The following is a 22,990-nucleotide window of genomic DNA, read 5'->3' on the forward strand; positions in this document are numbered from 1 at the left end:
ACCGGGCCTCTTTCATCCTCTTCTGCGGGGCCTGGCTTAGCGCCTTCAAGAAACGGGTGCGGAATAAGTGAGACAGACATCACAGTAACTGTTTATTTTGGATTTTCTTTAAAAAAATTTTTTATAACACTATAGCAGGGCGTGTTCTACTTTTCAATATGCTTTCATATCATTGCTTCAAATAATCCTCAAAATAACCACGTATATCAAAAGCAAGAATCACTATGTCAAAAAAACAAACTGAAGCTCGGAGCAGTGGTTCAGAGTCTTCCAAACAACCAAGTCCGGTCCGTTTTTCAAATCTATGAGTACAGTGAATGTACTGAGATGTAATATAAGAAGTCGCATAGAAAACAATTAGCAAAATTCCTGGTATATGTAAGTAAGCAGTAAGTGGTAATTATTATTATTAATTAAAATATTTGAATATTTTCAAATATGCCCAGATAAACAATTTTAACATCACCAAAACCGGCACAACTGGACTCTGTATGAACAGTGATATGATGCAACAGGAGGTAAGCATCACCTCCAAAGTATTCTCACTAACCGGAAAAGTAAAGGAAAAAAAATGAAATCCGGTTACGCCTAGAACTACAAGCTTAAGGAAATACAGGGACCAAAGGAACATGTTATGCTACACCAGCAGGAGGCGGTCAGCCGAACCCAGAATGTGGGGAGTCTACAGACCAAATGACCCAATTTCTTTATTCAACAAGTAGCATCACGACAAAAGGGAGGAGGGCAGGAGGAGGATCTGTTGTTGCAAATCAGACGGGAAACAAGGCAGCCAAATGCAGTTCCTGGCCTGGGTTGGGTCATGATTGGGACAAACTAACTTCAAAAAAAACACCAAAAACACTTTTTAAAAGATTGGGAAACTTGGACATGGAATGAATGTTAGGTGATACTAAAGAGTTATTGGTAATTTTGCTATGATAATGCTCTTGGGGTTTTTTGTTTGGTTGGTGGGTTGGTTGGTTTTGGGTTTTTTGTTTTGTTTGGCTGCCCCACGTGGCATGTGGGATCTTAATTCCCCAACCAGGGATCAAACCCATGCCCCCTGCAGTGGAAGCTTGGAGTCCTAACTACTGGACCACCAGGGAATTCCCCTGTAGTTTTTTAAGATTAGAGAATCATACTAAAATACTTATAGGTAAATTATATGATTTCTGGAATTTTCTTTAATACTCCAGAAAAAAATTTTACGGTAGGGAAATAGGAGAATAACCGCTATTGGCAAAATGTTGCTAATGCTGAAGCAAGGAGATGGGTGTATGGCACAGTGTTTGGCAGAATAATGGCCCCCAAAGATGTCCATTCCACGTCTCCCAACCTGTGAACAGGTTTCCTTACGTGGCAAAAGAGACTTCACAGATGTGTTGAAGGTTAAAGGGCCATTTATCCATTAGGTGCTGTGAACTGAGTGAGTAGGTACCAGATCCAAAACCCATAGACGATGCTTAGGGCAAAACGATCTGACGAGTTATTCCCACAAACCCCCCAAATGTCAGGGGAGTGAGGATGAACCAGAGATCACTACAAGACCGGGTGACATCAGTGTAGATGCAGGTAGAAACAGGAACAGTAAAGAATCTAATGGACCTGATGACAGGGAACCCCAAATAGCATCAGGTTCCGCAGGAAGCATGGAGAGGAGAGCAGCTGAAAACAGGAAGGATTTTTCTTCGTCCAGCAGCAAGGGGCCCACGGATGGGCCTGAGGGGCTGGAGAAATTCTTCTTCTGGAAGAAGACCCCACATGGAGGGGGACTCCCAGGGTGGGATGAGAATTTTCAGGACATGGACGAGAGACATGGAGGAAAGAAGTGCAGATAAAACTGGGAAAGAGGGAATTGCAGAAGGCAAGCTCTCACACGTTAGCCCGCCGATGACAGCAACAGAAGGTGTTGCGAAAGCTCTCTGAACGCTGCTCCTTTTGGATGTTCAGAAGTAAATTCAGGAATGAGCATTAGGGAAGAAGTGAGGTCAAAAGTTAGCAAAGTTATCATCAGAAAAAAGAGAACAACAAATAGTATAACATTCCTGAAGACGATGAAAGCATGCCACAGAAACATACCCACAAAACAGACCAAAACTGTCACCTACTATTTCAGAACAAACTAAAGACATTCAGAGAATGAGAGACAATGTAAATCAGAATCAGGAGAAATTAGAAATAAAAGAAAAAATTAAGAAATAAAGACTGAACTAAAGGAATGAAAGGAACTTAACAAACAGCACCTTAAGAGAAATGGAAAGTGAAAAGGAGAAAATCTTTATAAATTTAAAAAAAATGAAGAAAGACAAATGAGTGTAAGAGAGGCTGACAAATATTGAGGACAGCCAAGAGCAACCAACAGATAACAGGAGTCCCAGAAGATAAAAGCAACGTGAGAGAACAGTTCTAAAACCTGCAATTCAAGGAAACGTTCCTGAAATTAAAAATAGGCATACTTGAAACATATCGAAGGCAAACACTACGTACCTGAGGCTATGAATTCAGAATGTTCATCACCAAGACATATTCTAGTAAAATTATTGGGTTCTCAATAAAAATGAAAAAATATCTTTGGGCATCCAGGCAAAAACAGCAAGTGAGGGAATAGGATTTAGGTTATCATCAAACTCTGACAGTGTGCTTTATGCCACAAGAGACCAAAGTACATGTACTTAAGATTTTGTAAGGAAAGAAAATGTGAGCCATGAATTTCAAGTATTAAGGTCATAGACCACTGTTATCAACATGCAGGAATTCAGAGAATTCAGTTCCTGTGATTTCTCCCAGAAAACAATCTTCAGACCATCAGAATGACTAGGGAGAGACATTGCTGTAAAGACCGGAGGTGAACATCAAAGTCACAGTGTCATTTGAACTAAGACCAAGTTAGGGTTAAGAGAGAGAGTGGTATGTAATAGCTATACACTCTGACAAGATAGATGTACAGCTTTTTTTTTTAATGGCGGAAGAATGGAGAACACAAATGCAGAGACAAATTCTTGTTTTCAGTAAGCATTATTGGTAGCAATATTATTTGTAGTGTCCTTCTAACACTCTTGCATGTATAAGAGGGGATAAAGCAGATTAGTAAATATGGGATATTCTATCAGTGCCTGATGAAAAATGATTATAATTCTTTCATGACTTTTGCTCAGGATATTATTGGTTCTTTAATGTTTTCGAGATTCAGGGAAACTTTTTCTCTCTTAAGCTATCTATAATCTATCCAACTTGGTATATTATACTTTTATAAAGAGAAACAAAACAATCCAGAAGTAGACCCAGAGCTTCTAGGATTGGTTCATTGCGTTTCCAGTTCATATTAGACACAGCGATTTTCTTAAATCCCTGCAGGTAGAACTAGCCGGAGCCATCGGTGTAGAAACACTGTCGTCACAAGCAGAGGAGAGCAAGGATTAAAGTACCCACAGTTGAAGCAGCTGCATGGAGCTTGGAAGAGCAACCAGTTGGAACCAAGCCGAGAAAGCAGTGGACCCCGCATCTACAGGGAAGGCCAGGTCGCGAAGGCCAGTGTCCACACCGCCACAGGGGGGTGCTCCCAGGACAGTGGAGAGGTCAGGGGCTCAGCACCTCTGCAGGCTGGATAGTGGTAAGAGAAACAACTGATATGGGCAACGAGACCAGGGCCAAGTTTTGAACCCCAAAGGCCAGGTCCCAGACTGCACCCTTGCTGTCCCTCTAGGCTGCAGAGGCCCCACCAGATAGGCTAGTGACAGGGTGTTCCCAGCCTAGCACTCAAGAACCACAAGGGCCCTGAGTTCCCGGGCAGATGTCTTTCCTCAGAGCACATCACCGTCCTCTGCCACGACTGGAGGTGGGGAGTTTGCCAACAGAAGGATATTCGTAGAGCTGTTTCACTCATGCTCTTTCTTCTGGACACACATCAGATTCTCCAGAAATGGTTTTTGTTAATTAGAAAAGGAGAGGGAAAGACAGACAGACAGAGAGAGGAGGAGGAGGGGGAGGAGAAGGAAAAGAAAGGAGGAGAAGGAGGAGTAAGAGTGGAAGGATTAAAGGAAGGGAAAAGGGAAAGAACTGAGAGACAGAAAACTGAAAAAAAAAAGAAAGAAATGGAGGAAGGAGAAAAGGGAGGGAGGGACATCATTCTGGTGGGAACACGTGCGCGCACACACACCCACACCCACCCCCACTGTGATCAGCCTAAAGAAATCCGCTATTTTCAAACTACACCTGTTATCTTAGCCCTTCCTAGAGCATCCTTTAGGGTAAGAGCAGATAATGGCTGGGATAACTGCATGTTTTGGTTTAAATTATTTTTATCTCTAGGGTCAACTATACTTTGCTTTTCCCTGAAACATAATCTAAAAGACAGAGGGTCTCAAGGCAAATAATTGTCGGTCAGAAAAAAAAAAATTGTCCGTCAGAAGTAGTAAAGGCGATCAGGTCGTGAACTAACTAGCTTGCAGCCAATTACTTCATGACAGGATGGAAGGACTATTAATGTCCCCAGCAGATGGCGCGAGCTGCCCTCTGCCGAATGAGACTTCGCACCCTGGGCTCCATTTAGTGTCAAAATAGGTTTCCTCTTCACGTGATGGTCAAAACAGTAGCCCCTAACCAGGTAAGTTTGGGTTAGGAAATAAATCGTTCAGCAGAATTCCAGGGGAAGCTGAGTAGGGAAGACAAAATCTGGAGGCTTTTACATTTGTTTCTCATGTTAAACTGTTTAAAAACACGCACTGACCTCACCGATAATACTGTTTCATTCACATCATCTGGGGCTCTGAAAAAGTTAAGAATTCTTCCAAGACAGAGTTTTAAATTAAGTCACAAAGGACAACAAAGTACTAAGAATTAGGACATCTGAAAGTATTGTTATCTGGTAGGATAATTGGTGAAGAGCTCATAAATGAGGAAAGCTTTGCTGTAACAAATGAAAGATAAACCAATTCTGAAGGAAACCTCAGGACAGGGAACGTTGACTAGGGATTACTGGGATAAATCAATGTTTCTGCTGCTTCGCTGGTTACTTACATTCTGACCTCTGGGCTGTGCGTTTTTCAACGAGCGAGCACACAGCAGAATGGAAAGCATTTACATCTCTGGACAAGAGGCAGGGAACATAACATGTTTTCTTTGGAATCATCCTCAAATATGGGACAGAAAGTAGAGCTTTATTAATCAAGTTCTTAAACATCTGTCTTCACAAGTTTCCAGAGAAAGAGTTTGGAAGTTCAAGTCTATGACTAATTTCCAGTGAACAGTGGAGCCCCCAGCCCCTGCAGCCTCCCTTCCCGCCCATCCACCGATATTTTAACTCTCTGCAGCTGCTTTTGCTGTCAGCCCGCCACGAAAACTTTACTTTCCAAAGAAATTTTAAATGTAAAAGTAATATGTTAACTGCAAGACGTTTGAAAACACTGAAAGGTGTAGAGGAGAAATTACCCACACTTGAGTAGACATTGGCTTGTATCCAGTTGTGGCAGCAAGATTTCGAGTCACGTGCTGTGTTATGTCTGCTTCAACTGCTCTTAGTCTGTTTGATGGGGTCAGGGCGCCTGATTTGCTGGGATTGGAAGTCTGATGCATCAGGTGGATAAGAACACGGACGTGTGCAGGGGGAATCTGACCTCAAGGATTATAAACGTGCCCTGTGGAAGTGTTTGAAAGAAGCAGATACTCCATTCATAATTACAGCTTGAATTATCTACCGTAACTTGGTCAAGTTTAGAAATGCTGTTGTTTGGGGGAATTTAATCTGTCAAATGTATATACAAGCTGAGCATTGATTACAGAACTGTCTTCGGACTTGCTGACATTATCAGGCCATTGACTAGATTAGCAAGACTCATAAACTGAACATAAAGCTTGAAGAACATTTGGTTTTGATTTTATAATTTTAGTTCATTAAGGACTGGTAAAAAAAACACCAGCTTCTTTTCTTTTCTGAGCATAACACCCCCTCCCCACCAAACACTCAATGGACAGGCCTCTGGCCACAGTTTCGAAAAGCAAAGGACATGCAGCTGCTCAAACTGCAGAAAAGGCCAAAGCTCTTTCTTCCTAAAGACTGTAGGATTTTTTTCTGATTAATACAATTTTTGGAATATTTATGTAACAGTAGTGTTTTCCAATGGGTGTTTTTCCACCCAAAAGGGCGTTTTGGGAGAGAGCGAGCGTTCCCTATTCAGTTCCTGGAACAGCTCAGCGAGTTCTGCAGATTCTCACCAGCTTGTTTTTCTCTTCTCATCAGGCAAGGATGCAGTGTGCCCTCCCTGGACCCCTCTGATTCTTCCCATCCGGTTAAGGAAAGACTGATGACAGGGCCCCGGGGACAAGCCGTTTCCATGGTTCCCAGACTTCTGGATTCCAGACGCCAATGACAGCTCAAAAAAAAAAATTTTTTTTTGGGTGACCTACATAGATTTGTCAACCATTTATGTGGCCAAGTGAGAGGGAAAAGCAAAACAAAACCTGCCATCTCCCATCAGAATCATTTTATTACAGAAACCTTTTTTCACCCAAATACAGAAAGGACATTACCTCAGCTAAAGACAATGTTTTGCATGGAATATGCTTAGCTGGGTGGACATCTCCCGGGCTTGGCCGTATTACTGTCGTGTGGGTGTGACCATCTCTGTGGGCAAACTAGTGCCCAGCTTGGAATTTCGGACCCAAGATCCAGCTGCACGTGGCCAGCCCTGCCCCCGTCACACCCGCTTGGGGCTGGGCAACCTGTGCTCACATGGCCCAGCTCATCGCCCACTGCCTGTCACCCACGCCCAGCTCTGCTCCCGCTGTGGCCTCCCCCGGGCCAGCCTGGCTGCCTGGTCTCCTTGCCTGAGTCGGCAGAAGCATCAGCCTCATTCTCCTTAAAGCATCTGTGCCCCTTGATTAATGTGCCTTTCAAATGATTACTAAGTCAGCATTATTTTAGCCTCCACAGTTGTCACTGGGCCAGTCCTGAGCCCAGAGATATCACTTGAGCCCTTCCATTCTCCAGGGAGCAGAAAAAAGAAGGTCCTGCGTTTCCTGGGAGGAAACTTAGTAGGATTGTGCTGTTTCTACCATCTTTCCCAAAGAAAATGTGAAATAAAGACTTCCACCCTATATAGAAGCACCTCCTAGTCTCAGACCACAAGCGTTTTCCATGTGTTAATCATCTCATGCAGCGGTGGAGGCTTTTAGACACCCAGATATTCAAGCTTTCTGAAGAGCTACCCAATGCATTCGATGACTAAATGGAAGTTATATTAGTTTTCTATAGACTGGGAAAGATTTTTTTTTTAATTTGAGTCCAATATCCTTTACCTTCCTTTAAAGGCTTTCAATTTGTATGTGAATGTTTCATAGGACCTCTGATGATTAGAATATTGATAACCATAATTGGGCAAATACTTAAGACATATTCATTCATTCAACAAATGTTCTTAAAGCACCTACTACGTGCCAACCACAGCACTGGCTTTGGAGATACAATAATGAAAACCCATTCTTTTCCTCAAGGGCTTAGGAATTTTAGTCCGGGGAACAGACATGTCAACATAAAGAGAAGTGCTCAGGGCTTTCCTGGTTCCCTGGGCAGGTCCAGAGCAGCGTAAGGGAGCGGGCATCACCAGTTCCACCTGAGTGATGGGGAGCAGCTTCCCAGGGGCAGCAGACACTGGGGTGGGGGGGTTGCGGATGGTGAGGGCCGTGGGGGCCACCCGAGGAGTCTGGGCATCCTCAGGGAAGGAGGGCAGGGAGGCTGTGCTGCTTACTGGTCTCCCAGCTCAGAGCCATCTTCTCAGCTCTGCATTTTGACGCGGGGCTAAGACTATGCAGGTCCCTTTGCCAGCTGGCTCCCTGCTAGGCTCCACCAGCGAGAGGCCTGGAGGAGCTGGGCAGCTGGAGGAGGGAGCAGGGCCTGCTCGCCTACTGGTCTTGACAGCACTGCACCCTGAACCAGCCTGCCCGCACCTGGCAGAGGTGGCAGCTCCCACAGGCAGCAGTCTTGCCCCCAGCGCCTCTTGGCCGCAGCCCCTGGCACCCCTCCCTCCCAGCAGGTTCTGGCAACCCCAGCTCTGAGGCTGGGAGCTGCTTCCTGCCTTACTATCTCTGCGGCCTCAGTTCTCTTTTTTTGCCTTTTTACCTGCTTATCCAATTTCTTTTATTCAGTTCTCTCTGTTGAAATACCCAGTGTTGTTTCTGTTGTCCTGACCGACCATGATTGATGTCATGCTGGGAGTGATGGTCCAAGAAAGCAGACTCACAGGTCAGGCCACGGGACTGATGTGGGCAGGGCAGGCCTTGAATGCAGTGCCAGGCTCCTTGCTGATGAGAAGCGGCCCATGGTGGCCGCGCATCACTATCAGTCAGATGATCACCCGTGGTTCGTTGTGATGAAGCATTGACTGGCCTGTCTCAAGGACCAAGAGGCTGTGGCCCTTGACCATTAGGGCAGCAACGAACATTCCTGGGTGGTAGCTGGGGGGGCCTGCAGCCGTGTTTAAGAAGGAAGCCAGCATGTGAGGGCATGCCTACAGGAGTGGAGATTAGGACTCTCCTGCAAACTAAACTCAGTAACTTCTTGGTTTGAATATGTGTGAGAAAGCTCATTCTGAAATGCCCTTATTCACGTGTTAAAGTAAATAACTTTTGGAGCATGTCGAGAACTGAACAAGATACCCCAGGACGACCCGCCAGAGCACAGTTGGATGCTAACCTAAGCAGCTTTAAGTATCAGGGAATCATAACACCTGCTCCTCAGTCCAGGCACCTGCTCCACACTCGCAGTTACTCTCTGAGAGCAAAACGGAGGGGTTTACTTTGACCCCAGTCACATTTCCCTTTGCCAAGCCGTCCACAAAAGTCCCTGAGGCCTTATTCTGTTATCTACTGTGAGTTACCTCTTTGGTTTGTCAGCTCAAAACTAACACATGCTTCTGTTCGTTCAGTTCTAAAAGCAAGTGCCTACTAGAGTCAAAGACAAAGAAAAGCAAATAATTGCATAATGTGTCTAGGTCTGCAGCCAGTTGGGGAGTTGCCGGGACCTAGGGGCCTGGGAGGGGCCTGGGGAGGCCTAGGAGTGGAAAATTACTGATTCTGAGTCAGAGGAGAGGCAAGGTCTTCAAGGCCCCCAGACAAGGTGGTCTTGGCAGAGACCCTGAGAAAGGGGATGGAGGTGCCTGGGCCAGGCTCACAGATGTGCCCAAAAGCACGGCTGGGGAAGTGGGTGGGGAGGCTTCTGAGTCTTGGGCTGAACTCCCTCCAGAAAATGGCAGCACGCTGGCTGAGTCCCAAGTCCAGTGCAGGGAGGGCAGACCCCACCCCTGTGAGACCTGCCAGGTAAAACTCTGTAGTTGCCTATGGTCAGGTCTGAAAAATCACACATGTAATTTTGACCTGGAGCCAGACTCCTCGGAATAAAGTTAAAGTAGGAAATGATTTCTCAACCCCAGGGTTATTATCCTTTTGCGCTGAACAATCTTTTGCTCTGGTGTGTGTGGCGGGGGGAGAGTTGTCCTCTGCACTGGGGGATGTTTGACAGTTTCCCTGGCCTCCATCCACTAGGATCGTCTCGTGCGTCTCGGCACACGGTCAGCGTGGAGGAGGGTGGATCCAGATGACGGGGGTTGTGGGGGGTGTGGGGGCCCACCTGAGGTTAAGAATGGCCAGACGTCATACTGGGATTCAGATGAGATGAAACAAACAACAAACTCATCAAATGTCCAAACCAGCCGTCGTGGCCCTGGGAAATAAGATCAAAGTAACTTGGGGAGGTAGAGAAGTAGGTAGAAGAAAAGAAAACTTGGACATTTTATTTATTTAGACTTTGCTTTGTCCCAGAAAAGACAGGAGGGAAGGGACTCCCAGATTAATAAGGACAGAGGGGGAGGCATAAAGGAGACAGTCTCTCCTGAATGCCCTCCCACCTCTCACCGCACCCCCGCCTTTGGCCCAGCTTGGGCACCTTGCATGCCACCTCCTGATAACCAGAGCATCCACCTAGGCTGCACCCTCAGGTGGGGGTGGGAAGGGGCAGTTAGGAAATCGTTTTCCAGGGCAGAGCCCGGTACTCTAGGGGCTACCAAAGTTACTGTGGTTCCCCAGGGCCCCTGGAAGAGGCAGCGAGCAGACTGGCATACAGGGCATGATGGTGAAGGAGCATTTCACGTTTCCACAGCGAATCACCATTAAAGCACGGGAAACTTGGATAATCCATTAGAAAAGGCTGATTTCAGTATTCAATGATTAGCATATTTATTAAGCACCCATTATAGCTAAGCAGTATGGTGATCACCTTAGGGTACATTGGTGAACAAGTCTTTAATAACAGAGGTGCCAAATATTCACAACAGCCAAGCCATGGAAACAACCTAAGTGTCCATCAACAGAGGAATGGATAAAGAAGATGTGGTACATATGTACAATGGAATATTACTCAGTCATAAAAGAGAATGAAATAATGCCATTTTCAGCTACATGGATGGACCTAGAGATCATACTAAGTGAAGTAAGTCAGAAAGAGAAAGACAAATACCATGTGATATCACTTATATGTGGAATCTAAAATATGACACAAATGATCATATCTACAAAACAGAAACAAACTCACAGACATAGAGAACAGACTTGTGGTTGCCAATGGGGAGGGGGCTGGGGGAGGGAAGAACTGGGAGTTTGGAGTTAGCAGATGCAAACTATTTTATATAGAATGGATAAACAAGGTTTTACTGTATAGCACAGGGAACTATATTCAATATCCTGTGGTAAACCATAATGGAAAAGACTATATATGTATAGCTGAGTCACTTTGCTGTACACAACACTGTAAATCAACTATACTTCAATGAAATTAAAAAAAAAACAAGAAGTACCAAGCACATGTATGTTAACCCGTATAATACTTACCAAAAATATTTTACAGTTGAGGAAACTGAGTCAAAAGAGGTTATTTGTAACTTGCTCAAATGCACACAGCAAGGAAGGAATGAGGCCAATACTTAAAGGACTTAGGAAACCTGGGGGCACCAAACTTCACACTAGTTAAAACCACATGATTCTGCCTTAAGATTTTTGGAAGTTAGGCAAGGAAGTTACGGTCTTTTTCTCTAGATGTGTGATAGGCTGGACTCCATGTGAGTTTATCTGAGCCCCAGGTTGGTCCGGGCCGGGGTTGGGAGTGGGGGTGTGTTCAGAAAGGGTAGCTGAGAAGAGGCCAAAGAGAAATGTCCTAACTTCCTAATTTTGCTTTGTGCTGGGAGTAATCTCTAATGAAAACCTGCCATGAGGATCAGCAACTGAATACACTTAATTTTAAAATGAAGCATCCGAAGCGCAGTCTTAAGTATTTTCGGAAACCAACTCCCTATTTGACAATCATGAAAAATATGAACAAGAAAGATGGAGCGGAGCCTGCCCTCGGCTGCCCCAGTGTGGCCGGGCGGAGCGGGCAATTCTCCGCCAGTTTCCCCACGTGTAGGGCGAGGTGGCCGGGCGACCCTAACACACTCCGTTTCCTGATTCCTCCTTGTTGTTTGTATTTCCACCAGTCTCTCGTTCCTACACCTAAAGCCTCTCTACCAGGTGTCCAACGCACGGCGGGCACAGACGAAGGCTGACAGTGTGAACAGGGTCCCGTCGGGGTGAAAGCGGTCAGCACTTGTTACAGGGCGGGCCGGGCAGCTCCTGAGCTCCTGAGCTCCAACTGCAGGAGGACCGCCGCCCGGTACTCGCGGTGAGCGGTACCCGCGGCTAGCGGCGCCCAAGGTGCTGCCCGGCCGGGTCCGCGCGGGGTACGCTCCTCGCTCGCGGCCACACCCTCGGGAAAGGCTCTGAGCTCCGCGAGGGTCCGAGCCGGGCCCCTCTCCCGCCACGCGGCCCTCAGCTTCCCACAAGCTGGACCCAGCTTCAGCGGGGAGTCGGAGAGGCGGGGCCCGGCACTGTGGGGGTGGGGCTCATCGCCGGTCGCGCAGGGAGAGGGACCCAGGGAGGAAAGGAGCGGGGCTCGGCGCGGGGCGGGGTTTGCGCAGGAGGGCGGGTCAGGGAGGGGCGAGGGGCGGGACGGGAGGCTGGGCGCTGCTCCAGGGTCAGGGGCAGCTCCAGGTCCGCTCCCCGCCAGCTCCCGGTCCCTCGCAAGTCCTCACGGGCGGGCGAGCGCGGCCCAGGCGCGGAGCGGCGGGAGGCACCGGCGGGCCCGCAGGCCGCGATGAAGCCGAGCAGCGAGGACGGGGCGGCGCAGGCCGGGGGCCCGTGGGAGGAGTGCTTCGAGGCAGCGGCGCAGCTGGCGCTGCGGGCTGGACAGGTGAGCGCGGCCCCGGGCGCACGGCAGGCGCACTCGGACTTGGGGCAGAGCGGACTTAGGGCGTTGGGCGGACGGAGACCTAGAGGACCGGGCCGGGACCTGGGGGCGCGAGCCGCGGAGGAGGTCCGCGCAGCCTACCGCACACTGTGCACCTGCCACGCCTGCGCCGGGACGGGCGCCCTGGATCCCGCGGCCCGGAGGCGCGGGCCGGGCTCGGGGCGCAGGGCGGCCTGGCGGGAGCGGGCGGGTCAGGGCGCGCGGACTGCCTCGGATTTGACCCAGTGGGCGGGACACGGTGCGGTTGCCCCGGGTTAGAACCCCTACGCGTGGAGGTCGGGCGGACAGCCTGTCCTCGCGCATCCGGAGTCTAGAGGGTTCCACTCTGCGTTTGGAGGAACTGCTACCCGCACCGGAAGGGTGACGGTCAAGCAGCGGAGCTGAAGAAAGCTTCAGAGGGCAGCCCCTCTCTTCGCACTTTCCTGTGTGTTTTGTTCCCCCATTTCCTCGGTGCTTCATGCCTGGGGTTCCTCAGGCCACGTGCGGCGGCGAATGGGGGGCGCGGGGGGAGGCAGGGCGCAGGGACCACTCGCTCCCTGCTCGCGCGTCAAGGCGCTCGTCTGCGTTCCTGCGAGCGGAGCGGGAGGGTGGACAGAGGAGGAGCCCTGCCCGCAGACGGATTTTCTGTTCCCAGCGGCAGTTCCTTTTCGGTCTGAAAGTGCCCCACGGGCTAAAGTCAGGCTGTCGCCAGTCCTGCATTTGAAGTGAGTCCTTAACGTGAACAGTCACAGTGCGGTCCCTTGGTCCCCTAAAAGTTAACTTTCAACACTAGTGGACCCTCCCTCTGTGAGACTTGATCCTTGGGGAAAAGGAGGACCCCAGCCTTACCTGCTGCATTGATGGAGCTCATGGCTTCAGGGCAAACGTTCTTCCTGGAAAGCCGGTCCACTGTGTGAGTGGCGCGCTTGACCTCCCCCCTCCCGAGACCCTCACTTCCTCTCCAGAGTGAGCGTCCTCAGGATATTTGGTAACTTTCAGGTTCCGCCATACAACTTTTCTTCTTTCAGCTTTGAGAAGAAGGCAGTTTAGAATTCAGACACCACTGTGTAAACCCTGGTGAGTTGTTACAGGTTTCTGTGGTTTTTCAAATTTAGATCCTTGAGGAAACAGAAGGGTTTTTGAAACCCCCCCCCTTTTTTTAAACAAATTTACAAATGCTTACACAGAACTTGCAATATAGCAGGCACCGTTCTAAGGGTCCTGGGAACTTCAACTCATTTAAGAGATAGCTTCTGCTTTTGCAACTTGCCAAGAACAACAGAAAAAGCTTTTTTTGACAGTGGGAGAAGGATGCAATAAGGATTCTGCCATTGGAAGTCTGATCAGGGGGCCCAGCACTCTGGGCTCCCTCCCTCCTGGGCATTATGCTGAGGCTTCCTGCCTGCCAGGCAGTGGCGGGGAGAGTGGCCGAATTGTCTGTGGCTGGGAGGGACAGAAGCCACACAGGGTCATCCTAACCCGTGTAAAGAGGAACAGACTGTCTTAGTAATGTTCTGACAGTAACAAGGTGCTGATTGGAGAAAACCTGGCCTGTAGCCCAAGAGGCATGAAGGGTGGTTAGTGGTGACTCTTGGGAGTCCTCCTTAGCCAGAGGCACATTTGGTACAGGTTCTGTGGCCTTGTGGCCCAACGTGCCCACCCTCTCACGTTCTGCTGTTTTATTAAGTCTGCTACTCCCGAGACAGCTCTGTGTGCTCCACTGAGTCTGGGTTCTCTACATTCAGAGGGAGTGCCCTCCCTCCCAGGAGACAATGTCTGTCGTCCATGTTTCAGACATTGGTTCAGGGCAGCCCTGGACGATTTGCTGCCACCTCCCCTCTGCCGCATCCTGAGAGGCCTCCCAGACCCCTCCTTCCTTGTCTCTCCACCACCCATCCCTGTGGTGCCCCTGAGAAGCATCCCTTCCAGTCCCAACCACCGTACCACTGCAGAAGCCCCTCCCTGGCTGTTGGGCTTTGGGGAAGGGGGTGACGTCAGCCCCACACCATCACCACCACGAGTACACAGAGTGATATTCATCGAAATGGGTATTTATCATCTTTTAGGTGATGTGTGAGCAAAAGTATTTTAGGGCTTCCCTGGTGGCGCAGTGGTTGAGAGTCCGCCTGCCGATGCAGGGGACACGGGTTCGTGCCCTGGTCTGGGAAGATCCCACATGCCACAGAGCGGCTGGGCCCGTGAGCCGTGGCTGCTGAGCCTGCGCGTCCGGAGCCTGTGCTCTGCAACGGGAGAGGCCACAGCGGTGAGAGGCCCGTGTACCGCAAAAAAAAAAAAAAAAAGTGTCTTAGAAAACTATGCTTTTTAAGTTGTCCTGCAGGGATAGATCCAGGTTTTCTTGAACCTGAAGTTTAGACAATTTACAGGACCTCTTTAAGAAAAAAAATACAAAATTACAAATTCAAAATTAGATATAAAAGTTTATTTAGAATAAGAAAGATCACAACAGCATAAATTTTAAGATGCTAACAAATATAACAAAATACATAAGAATAATTTTTTAACTGCTTCTCAATCTTCTGTAATACTCTTTTCCCATTTTTGGCTTTATACTCTTTACATCTTTGAATGACAACGATTTTGTAGTACTTTCTATGGAGAGACTAGAAAGGTAAATTCAGGCTTTCCTGTAGGATGGCTCATTGAAATTGATTACTATGGTTTAGAAAAGTTTAATTAGGCTTCAAACTTGTTATTGGTAGGGTCATATAAATGTTTAGGATTGCCATCAAATTTGAGAATCCTGTCAGTTTTATTTTACATATTAGTTGTGAGACAGGGAAGAATTTTCCAGTGTGCTCTGAGGGAATGCCCTATGTCCACCTCCAACTGCCCAGAGCAGAGGGGCACAGCGGGGGCTCTGACCCAACATCCCTATTTGTCTGGCTTGCATTGCCACAGGTGTTTTTGTTTGTTTGTTTCTGTTTTTGTGTGTGTGGCTGCATTGGGTCTTCATTGCTGTGCATGGGCTTTCTCCCTAGTTGCGGCCAGCATGGGCTACTCTTCCTTGTGGTGAGTGGGCTTCTCATTGTGATGGCTTCTCTTGTTGGGGAGCACAAGCTCTAGGTGCACGGGCTTCAGTAGTTGCAGCACATGGGCTCAGTAGTTGCAGCACAGGAGCTCAGTAGTTTGTGGCTTGCAGTCTTTAGAGCACAGGCTCAGTAGTTGTGGCACACGGGCTTAGTTGCACCACAGCATGTGGGATCTTCCCAGACCAGGGCTTGAACCCATGTCCCCTGCATTGGCAGGTGTACTCTTAACCACTGCACCACCAGGGAAGTTCCCACAGGTGTTGTCTTGATTTGTGATTTTATTTTTATCAGTTATTCACACAGGGAGTTTAAAAAGTGAAATACTGCTGAAGGGACTGTCATGGAACCAGCAGTGTCCTGTCCCGTGTCATCCTCATCCTTTTCCCCAGAACTCACTGTTTTCAGTTTTCTGGTAGTTACACCCGTTTTCTAAATAGTAGCTCTTTTTTTGCGTCATCTGCATTAGACACTGTTATGTCCTGTGGCTGCGTTACCTGTTGGTTGCATTGGTGCCTGTGCTCACGTGCTATGACCACATGTAGCACACGGTCAAGCTGGGTAGCATGGTTGTATTACATATTCTTTTCTTTCTTATGCAGCTTGTGTTTTCCTTAAGGTCAAAAAAACATATTTTTTTAGCTTAGTTTTCTACACACCTACCAACAGCCATCTTCTGACTTCCCAACAGAATTTTTGATGATCTCCTTGGTATAGACACTCATGGGTCTCGCTGCTGGGAACATGTGGTCCTCACACCTTCATGTGCATCAGAAGCACCTGGAGGGCCTCCGCAGCAGGCTGCGTCCACCACAGGGTTCCTACTCACCGGGTCTGGATTGGGGCCGAGAATGAGCACTTCCACCAAAACCCCAGCTGATGCTGTCCGGCTGGGGATGGCACTTTGAGAAACACTGCTGTATGTAGTATTTTGTTACGTGACTATATGACAGTTTATTATTAGGAATTAGGATTAATATTAGGAATAATTTATATTTTATATATATTTATATTTTATATAATTTATATATATGACAGTTTAATATTAGGAATTATTAGGCATAATGTTGCTCATTCAGCACTCTCGCATGTGTCTTTTGATTACCTCCATATGCATTTCTGCTGGGGTTAGATTAACAATAGGAGTGAAATTACTGTGTCATCGTGTATGAAATTCTGCCAGGTGGTTTTCCAAGGCGGATGCAGGGATTCATGATTCCCCAGCAGGAGGTGAGGTTTCCTGTTGCCTCATCTCTCAGACGACACTTGGTATTGTCTGTCTTTCCATTTTAGCCCTTGTGACCAGTTTGAGGTGGTGTTTTGCGGTGGTTTTAATTTGCATGTCCTGTATGAATAATGAACTTAAGTGCCTTTTTATGTGTTTACTGGCCTCTGTTTTTAAAATGGTGGTGCTAAAACAGGTTAGAAATGTATTCATTCACACAACAACTATTTGAGTAACTCTGGAAAGAACTTTAACCTTACTCTGAGTGCGATTGAGGTTCGGGTTAGAGTCCCATGTGGAGCCCTGCAGGGTGATGGGGAGACACGCTGGCTGCTGCTGGGGTGGGGGTGAGGCTGCAACGCCACAGGGGGTGGGGCAGAACCAGATCTCCGATGGACCGAGTGAAGGATGAGGGTGGATCTGACTGGGGGTGGTGAAGAAGGTGGTAAACAAATGTATTTCGAAGGCAGAGCTGCCAGGTTTCCTGCCAGATCGGAAGCGGGTGTGAGAGGAGCCAGGGGTGCCTGCAGGGTTCGGGTCTGAAGAACTGTCCAGTGAATTTGCAGGAACTGTAGGGGGAGCAGGTTTGGAGGTGGAGGTCAGGTCCTGTGTTCCACGAGCTGTGAGCTGTTGACCTTGAAATGCCGGTGAATCTCTACGTGGGGGCCTATGGGTGGAGAGTTCATGTGAGAGGCTGAGGGTGGAGGCGCCAGTTTGGGAGCCGTCAGTCAGCCTGGGCTGATGTCTCAGGCTGGGTCCCGCCCGGGACGGGGACAAGCAGGCTTGTCTGCCCTGGGCTCTCCGTAGGCGGATCCCATGTCGAGCTACCGGCATTTCCTCTGGGAGATCGCAACCTGGCGGGACGTGGAGGTGGAGGTCCCCCTGCTATCCTGGCTGAGGCTGGAGAGGGCAGCTGGTGACCTCACCATTTCCACTGTCAGTCCTGGCCTTGTCAGCCCCACCTGCACCCGTGCCCCAAGCTTCCGCAGAGTGGGGTCACCCATGATGACATTTGTAACACTTTCACCCACATTTGAAGCCTCAGCCAAGATGGAACTTGTGAGATAGCAACTGGCAGTTGGAGCAGCAGCCCCACTGGCACACATGGGCTGAGGGTCCAGGGACAGTCTATGGAGAGCTCTCTAACGCAGAGAAGGGTTTGTGTTTTCTGTCTGTTCTGGCCTTCAGCTGATGGGGCCAGGCCCACCCACGTTCCAAAGGGCAATCTGCTTTACTGATTAATATGTTCATCTCATCCAAAAACGTCCTTGCAGAGACACCCAGAATAACATTCAACGCAGTATTTTGGTACCCCACGGCCCAGTCAAGTTGACACATAAGATTAACCATCACATCACATTCATAAGTCTGAAACCTGAAACGTGGTAGTACCGCCAGGCCCACATCTGCAGGGGAAAGATGTTGCCTGTTGAAACCCCACTTCCGCAGAGTTCTCCGTGTGCATTCCATGGGTCCTCGAGCTCACACACGTTGCACCATAGGGATGGGTGATAATCGTATGGTCGACTTGGGGACAGTAGCATACAACCGAGATGGTTCACAGACAAGAAAGAGGCATTTGGATGTGTCTCTGAATGACACCTCAGACGCTGGAGCTGATGGGGTTTGAAATTCAGGCTTCAGTGACTTAAGTCCCATATTTTATATATTAAACATTAACAGAATGTTATTTTGAGGGAGAGATCCAGGCCAGGAGGTCTATGAAGTGCAGGCTTAGTTAGTGAGTAGCTGAAAAACATTAATTAAAAAACAGCCACACTAACTTATTGCTGGCAAAATGAGAATGTTTAAAATCCCAAGACTGAGAGAAAACAGTTGTGGTAAAGGGTTTTAGCAGGTAACTCACCCGGAACCCCACAGGCCTTTCCCCTGAGGATGCGACTGTGGTTAAAAGGCAGGGCTGATTGAGTCTCATAATGATTTGTTTAAAAACAAGACACTGGGCTTCCCTGGTGGCGCAGTGGTTGAGAGTCCGCCTGCAGAAGCAGGGGACACGGGTTCGTGCCCCGGTCCGGGAAGATCCCACATGCCACGGAGCGGCTAGGCTCGTGAGCCGTGGTCGCTGAGCCTGCGCGTCCGGAGCCTGTGCTCCACAACGGGAGAGGCCACAACAGTGAGAGGCCCGCATACAGCAAAACAAAAAACAAAAACAAAACAAGACACTATCCCCACCTTTCCTCTCAGTGTGGGAAATTGTCTGAATTGAACTTTTCTTAACCTAGTACTGAGATTTGTACATTGTGTATGTGGTAGGTTTGGGGGGTTTTGTCGTAAGGCATTAAGTGTTTTGAGGCCCTGGCCCCCTCAGATGGATGGATGGACCTTCAGAGGAGTGGACGGGAGAGTGTCTGGGGCCAGGATGGCTGGCTCATCTGAAGGGCAGTGTAGTCTGGGACGATAATTCAGAAATGGGATCTAAATATCTGGGAGTGCAACCGGATGAGAGGGAGGAGTCGGGAATGGTCTGCAGGTCCCTCCCAGGCGTCCAAGGCCGGAAGGAGCAGCAGCTGGTGAAGAGGGCCGGCCATGGCAGCACTGCAGGTGGCTGGGAATGCGGGTGTGGCCTGCCCTGCGCTGAGGGACACAGGCCCACAAGGAAAGGATCATCACACAGCCATAATAAACACTAATAGAAACGGAAAAGAAATCCTTATAAAAGAACACGCTCTAGCATCCTCCTCCTGGATCTGTAATTTCCGTCCTTTGCGTGATCTGTGGCTGGGGGCCTGGCTCCCCTGGGAAGGAGCCCAGATGACATCAGGACTCCCCCACTGCCCCTGGGCATGTCTCCTCTCCGTTGGATCCAGAGGATGGAGAGGCCAGGACGCTCAGATGAGGCTTCATGAGAACACTTGCCCGACTTAGTTACCTGACCCCGTGTGCACCCAGCAGGTGTCCTCTGAGACCTCACCATGTGTCAGGCTGCAGAGCCCGCCTGGGGGGTGGGTTCAGACACAGGGCAGACGAGGGTCCTAACCCGGGAGCCAGGAGCGAACTTGCAGGGTGAGCGCCGGCTCTGCGGGGAGGTGACATCCCAGTCACAAAGGAGGAGTGCTGGGGCCAGAGGAACCTGGCGTCCAGTGGGAAGGGGGCGGGAGGGTGAGTGACGGTTCGGTGCAGCAGGAGGGGCAGGGTATGCGGGGGCGCAGAGGTGGGCCGATGGGCTGGCTCCTTTAGAGTCGGGGACAGAGGCAGGGGGTCCTTTCTCCCCACCCCTCCCAAGTCCAGTTAGAGTCTGGGAGGCAGGCTTTGCTTCCCGAGTCACCCAGGGGCCCGTCCCTTCCCGCCACTGCTCTGACCCCGCTGATCTGACCCCGGCGACCACGCCCAAGTCACAGCAGAGGGAGTGGAAGGGCAGGAGGAAGTGCCGTGCCAACAATGGCCCTTTGAGGACGTGACTTGGGAGTCACACGCATCGCTTCCCCTCGCGTCCTCGGGGCCGACCTTGGTCCCAGGGCACACCTGCCTGCACAGGAGGCTGCGATGCGGGCTGCCATGTGGCTTGGTGCCCTGCTAACCTTGGGCTTTTTTCCTAGAAGGGAGAGGGCCGGCTACTCGTGTCCAGTTGTGTCTGCTCCAGGCCAGCCCACGGAGGCCACTGTGAGCTACGTCGGGGGTGACTTCATCCTTGGAGAGATGGGGCCATTAGGTGCTTTATGCGGGCCCAGGCTTAGCGAGCCCTTCTGGCTGCACTGCAGGGAGTGGACGTGCGGGGGGCGGGGGGGGGGGGGCAGGAGGCAGGACAGGATGGAAGCCAGAGGGTGATGGGCTTCGAGGGCAACAAGAGGCGAAACAAGACAGATCAAGGGGTCAGTGTTCCACAAGCGCATGAGGTCCGGCTGGAAAAAACGGTGTTGAGTCTGTTTAAGCAGCCTGAGGTATAATGTACTGGTGACTTGAAGGGTTTTGCGCCTCGGCTGTGTGCCGGGCATGACCCTAGACACCAGGCGCGCAGCAGGGAGCGGAGAGCAAGCCAGGTTTTCTGTTAGAAACCATTACAACCAATCTGTTATCTTTGCAACCAAGCTCAGAAAACCAAACAACTGTCTGGGCTTGGTGCTGGGATGAGGACCACCCCTGTCTAGGGGGTCCTGCTTATTCTGTGAAATCCTGCGTGAGCACCCCTATCTGCAGGCTTCCTGGAGGCATCTTCCTGGCCTCCTCCTCTTCAGCGAATGGGTACATGGGATGTGGGTGCAGGGTATGTGTACAGGGCATGTGTGTACACAGCATGTGAGTACATGGGATGTGGGTACAGGGCATGTGTGTGCACGGCATGTGGGTACAGGGCATGTGGGTACATGGGATATGGGTATAGGGTATGTGTGTACATGGTGTGTGGGTACAGGGCATGTGTGTACACGGCATGTGGGTACAGGACAGGTGGGTACGGGGCATGTGTGTACACGGCATCTGGGTACAGGGCAGGTGGGTACAGGGCATGTGTGTACACGGCAAGTGGATACAGGGCATTGTGTACACGGCATGTGGGTGCAGGGCATGTGTACAAGGCATGTATGTACATGGCATGTGTGTACACGATATGTGTGTACAGGGCATGGGATACACCCACCTAAGGTTGAAGAGTAAGTATCACGGGGTTGGCGGTGTGGATGTCAGGTGGCGGCTGAACGAGGGGGTCCATGGAAGGAGGTGAGGGACCCTGGGTGCAGCGGGTCTTGGAGGAGAGGTGAGAGGTCGCTTCAGGGTCCTGATGTCACCGTGGTTGGGGACTCGAGCTGTGACTCGGGCAGAGATGACAGGATAGGCCCTAGCTGCAGTGGGGCTGTTTCCTGATTAATACCCTCAACGACTTCCTGTGTGGGTCCCCGGGGAGGCCTTGGAGCTCAGCCCTCCGTCCCGGGTGTAGGCGAAGCGCTGGCAGCTCCTGGGAGACCAAACCACTCGGTCCTGTGACCTGATGCACCCAGCCCCCGGGGCGTGAGGCCAGGGCCTGCCTTCCAGTTCTCTGCATGCGTTTTCACTTTCCCGGGTTTGGTTTCGGCTGGACCGTTTGGGCTCCCGATCCAGGGGCACGTTCGTGTGACGGGTAAAGTGAATGAGGAGGAGCGGTTCCTACACTGAAATCTCCCGAGTTCAAGCTCGGGGGGCTCCATGGGGCTCCGTGGCTGAAGCTTCACGTCCTTAGAACCGCGTTTCTTTCCTCCAAAGAAAGACTGTTCCACCCATGACTGCCTTTCTCGCGAGAAGTGTAGGCGGCAGTGAAGGTTCCCAGGAGCCCCACAGAGAGCCGGGCGCCACCCTCCGCAGTGGGGGAGGGGGCCCAGCTCTGGTGCAGGACCGCCCCCAGCGTAGGGGGTGCTGGCCAGCATCACCCACCTCCCGACTTTCATTGCAGATCATCAGGAAAGCCCTTTCTGAGGAAAAACGTGTCTCAACAAAAACGTCGGCCGCGGACCTGGTGACAGAAACAGATCACATGGTGGAGGCTCTGATCCTGCAGGAGCTGCAGCAGCGCTTTCCCTCCCACAGGTGGGTGCGCTGGGGCCTCGCTGACTCCCGCCCCCGGCCGCGTGTCCCCCCACTCCCCGCCCCGCCGCGGATCCTGGCAGGGAGTCCCCTCTGCTGTGCCCTGTCAGCCCAGGGCCACGCGGACTTTCCCAGGACGCATCCCCGCGTGTGGCCGTCCCCAGGGCCGCCCGCCCCTCCTGCCAAGCCCACACCAAGCCCTCAGGGCCACCCCCCTCCAGAGCAGGTGTCCCTGACCTTTTGGGTCACTGTGTGGAGAATCCGATGCAACAATTAATCTTTTCCTTGAAAAAGGCCAGCATTTGCCCAGCGCTGTGTGTCTAGTTCCAAGGGGGCCCAGAGCCCCAGGGGCAGACGCTCTGAGCTCAGGGAGGGGGCTCTTTGGGCACAAGTGTCCCTTTCCTTCCTTAGGGAGCTGCTCACCCTGGAGCCCAATCGCTGGATTCCCAGGTGTAGACGACATGTCTGTCCGGCCCCACGTCCATGTGGACCAGTGAGGGGCTCCCTCCTGCCGCGTGACGCCCTGCGAGTGACTGGGGGGTAGGGGACAGGCCGTACACACTCGCACCTTCTCCCCGCTCCTTCCTTCTAACCCGCATCACCTGGGGGGTCACGTGTGTGTATATGTGTGCATGTGTGTGTGCAGGCGTGTTGACGGCAGCCCTTGTGTTTCAGCGTCTCTCCCTTTTTCCTTGTTTGGCGTAAAGTCAGGACCCTAGCATCTATTATAATGGTTACAGGCTCTGCACTGTTTATGATTTCTTAACTTTCAAAAATCTAAATTAAATGGCAACGTCCAAAGAATCAGAGCTGACCTTTGAACAGCATGGGTTTGAGCCACACAGGTCCACGCAGACGTGGCTGCAGACGCAGGGCAGGGTGGGCGGGGGCTGGCTGGCAGGG

At 50.5% G+C, this 22,990-nt stretch overlaps 1 protein-coding gene across 2 annotated transcripts in view; it reads left to right on the top strand.

Moving 5' to 3' along the window:
- Nucleotides 1–12,043: 12,043 nt before the first annotated feature.
- IMPA2 (inositol monophosphatase 2) overlaps nucleotides 12,044–22,990 on the top strand; it is a 28,199-nt gene continuing 17,252 nt past the window's right edge. Inside the window, exons 1-2 of one of the 2 annotated variants that reach the window (XM_067699754.1) lie at nucleotides 12,044–12,268; nucleotides 21,957–22,090. In XM_067699754.1, the coding sequence (XP_067555855.1) occupies nucleotides 12,173–12,268; nucleotides 21,957–22,090 (230 nt within the window). In that variant the 5' untranslated portion in view covers nucleotides 12,044–12,172. The remainder of the gene's footprint in view (nucleotides 12,269–21,956; nucleotides 22,091–22,990) is intronic. The other variant, XM_067699753.1, reaches the window with a different exon arrangement.

Source organism: Pseudorca crassidens, chromosome 12 (genome assembly GCF_039906515.1).
Source record: "Pseudorca crassidens isolate mPseCra1 chromosome 12, mPseCra1.hap1, whole genome shotgun sequence".
Lineage (NCBI taxonomy): Eukaryota > Metazoa > Chordata > Mammalia > Artiodactyla > Delphinidae > Pseudorca > Pseudorca crassidens.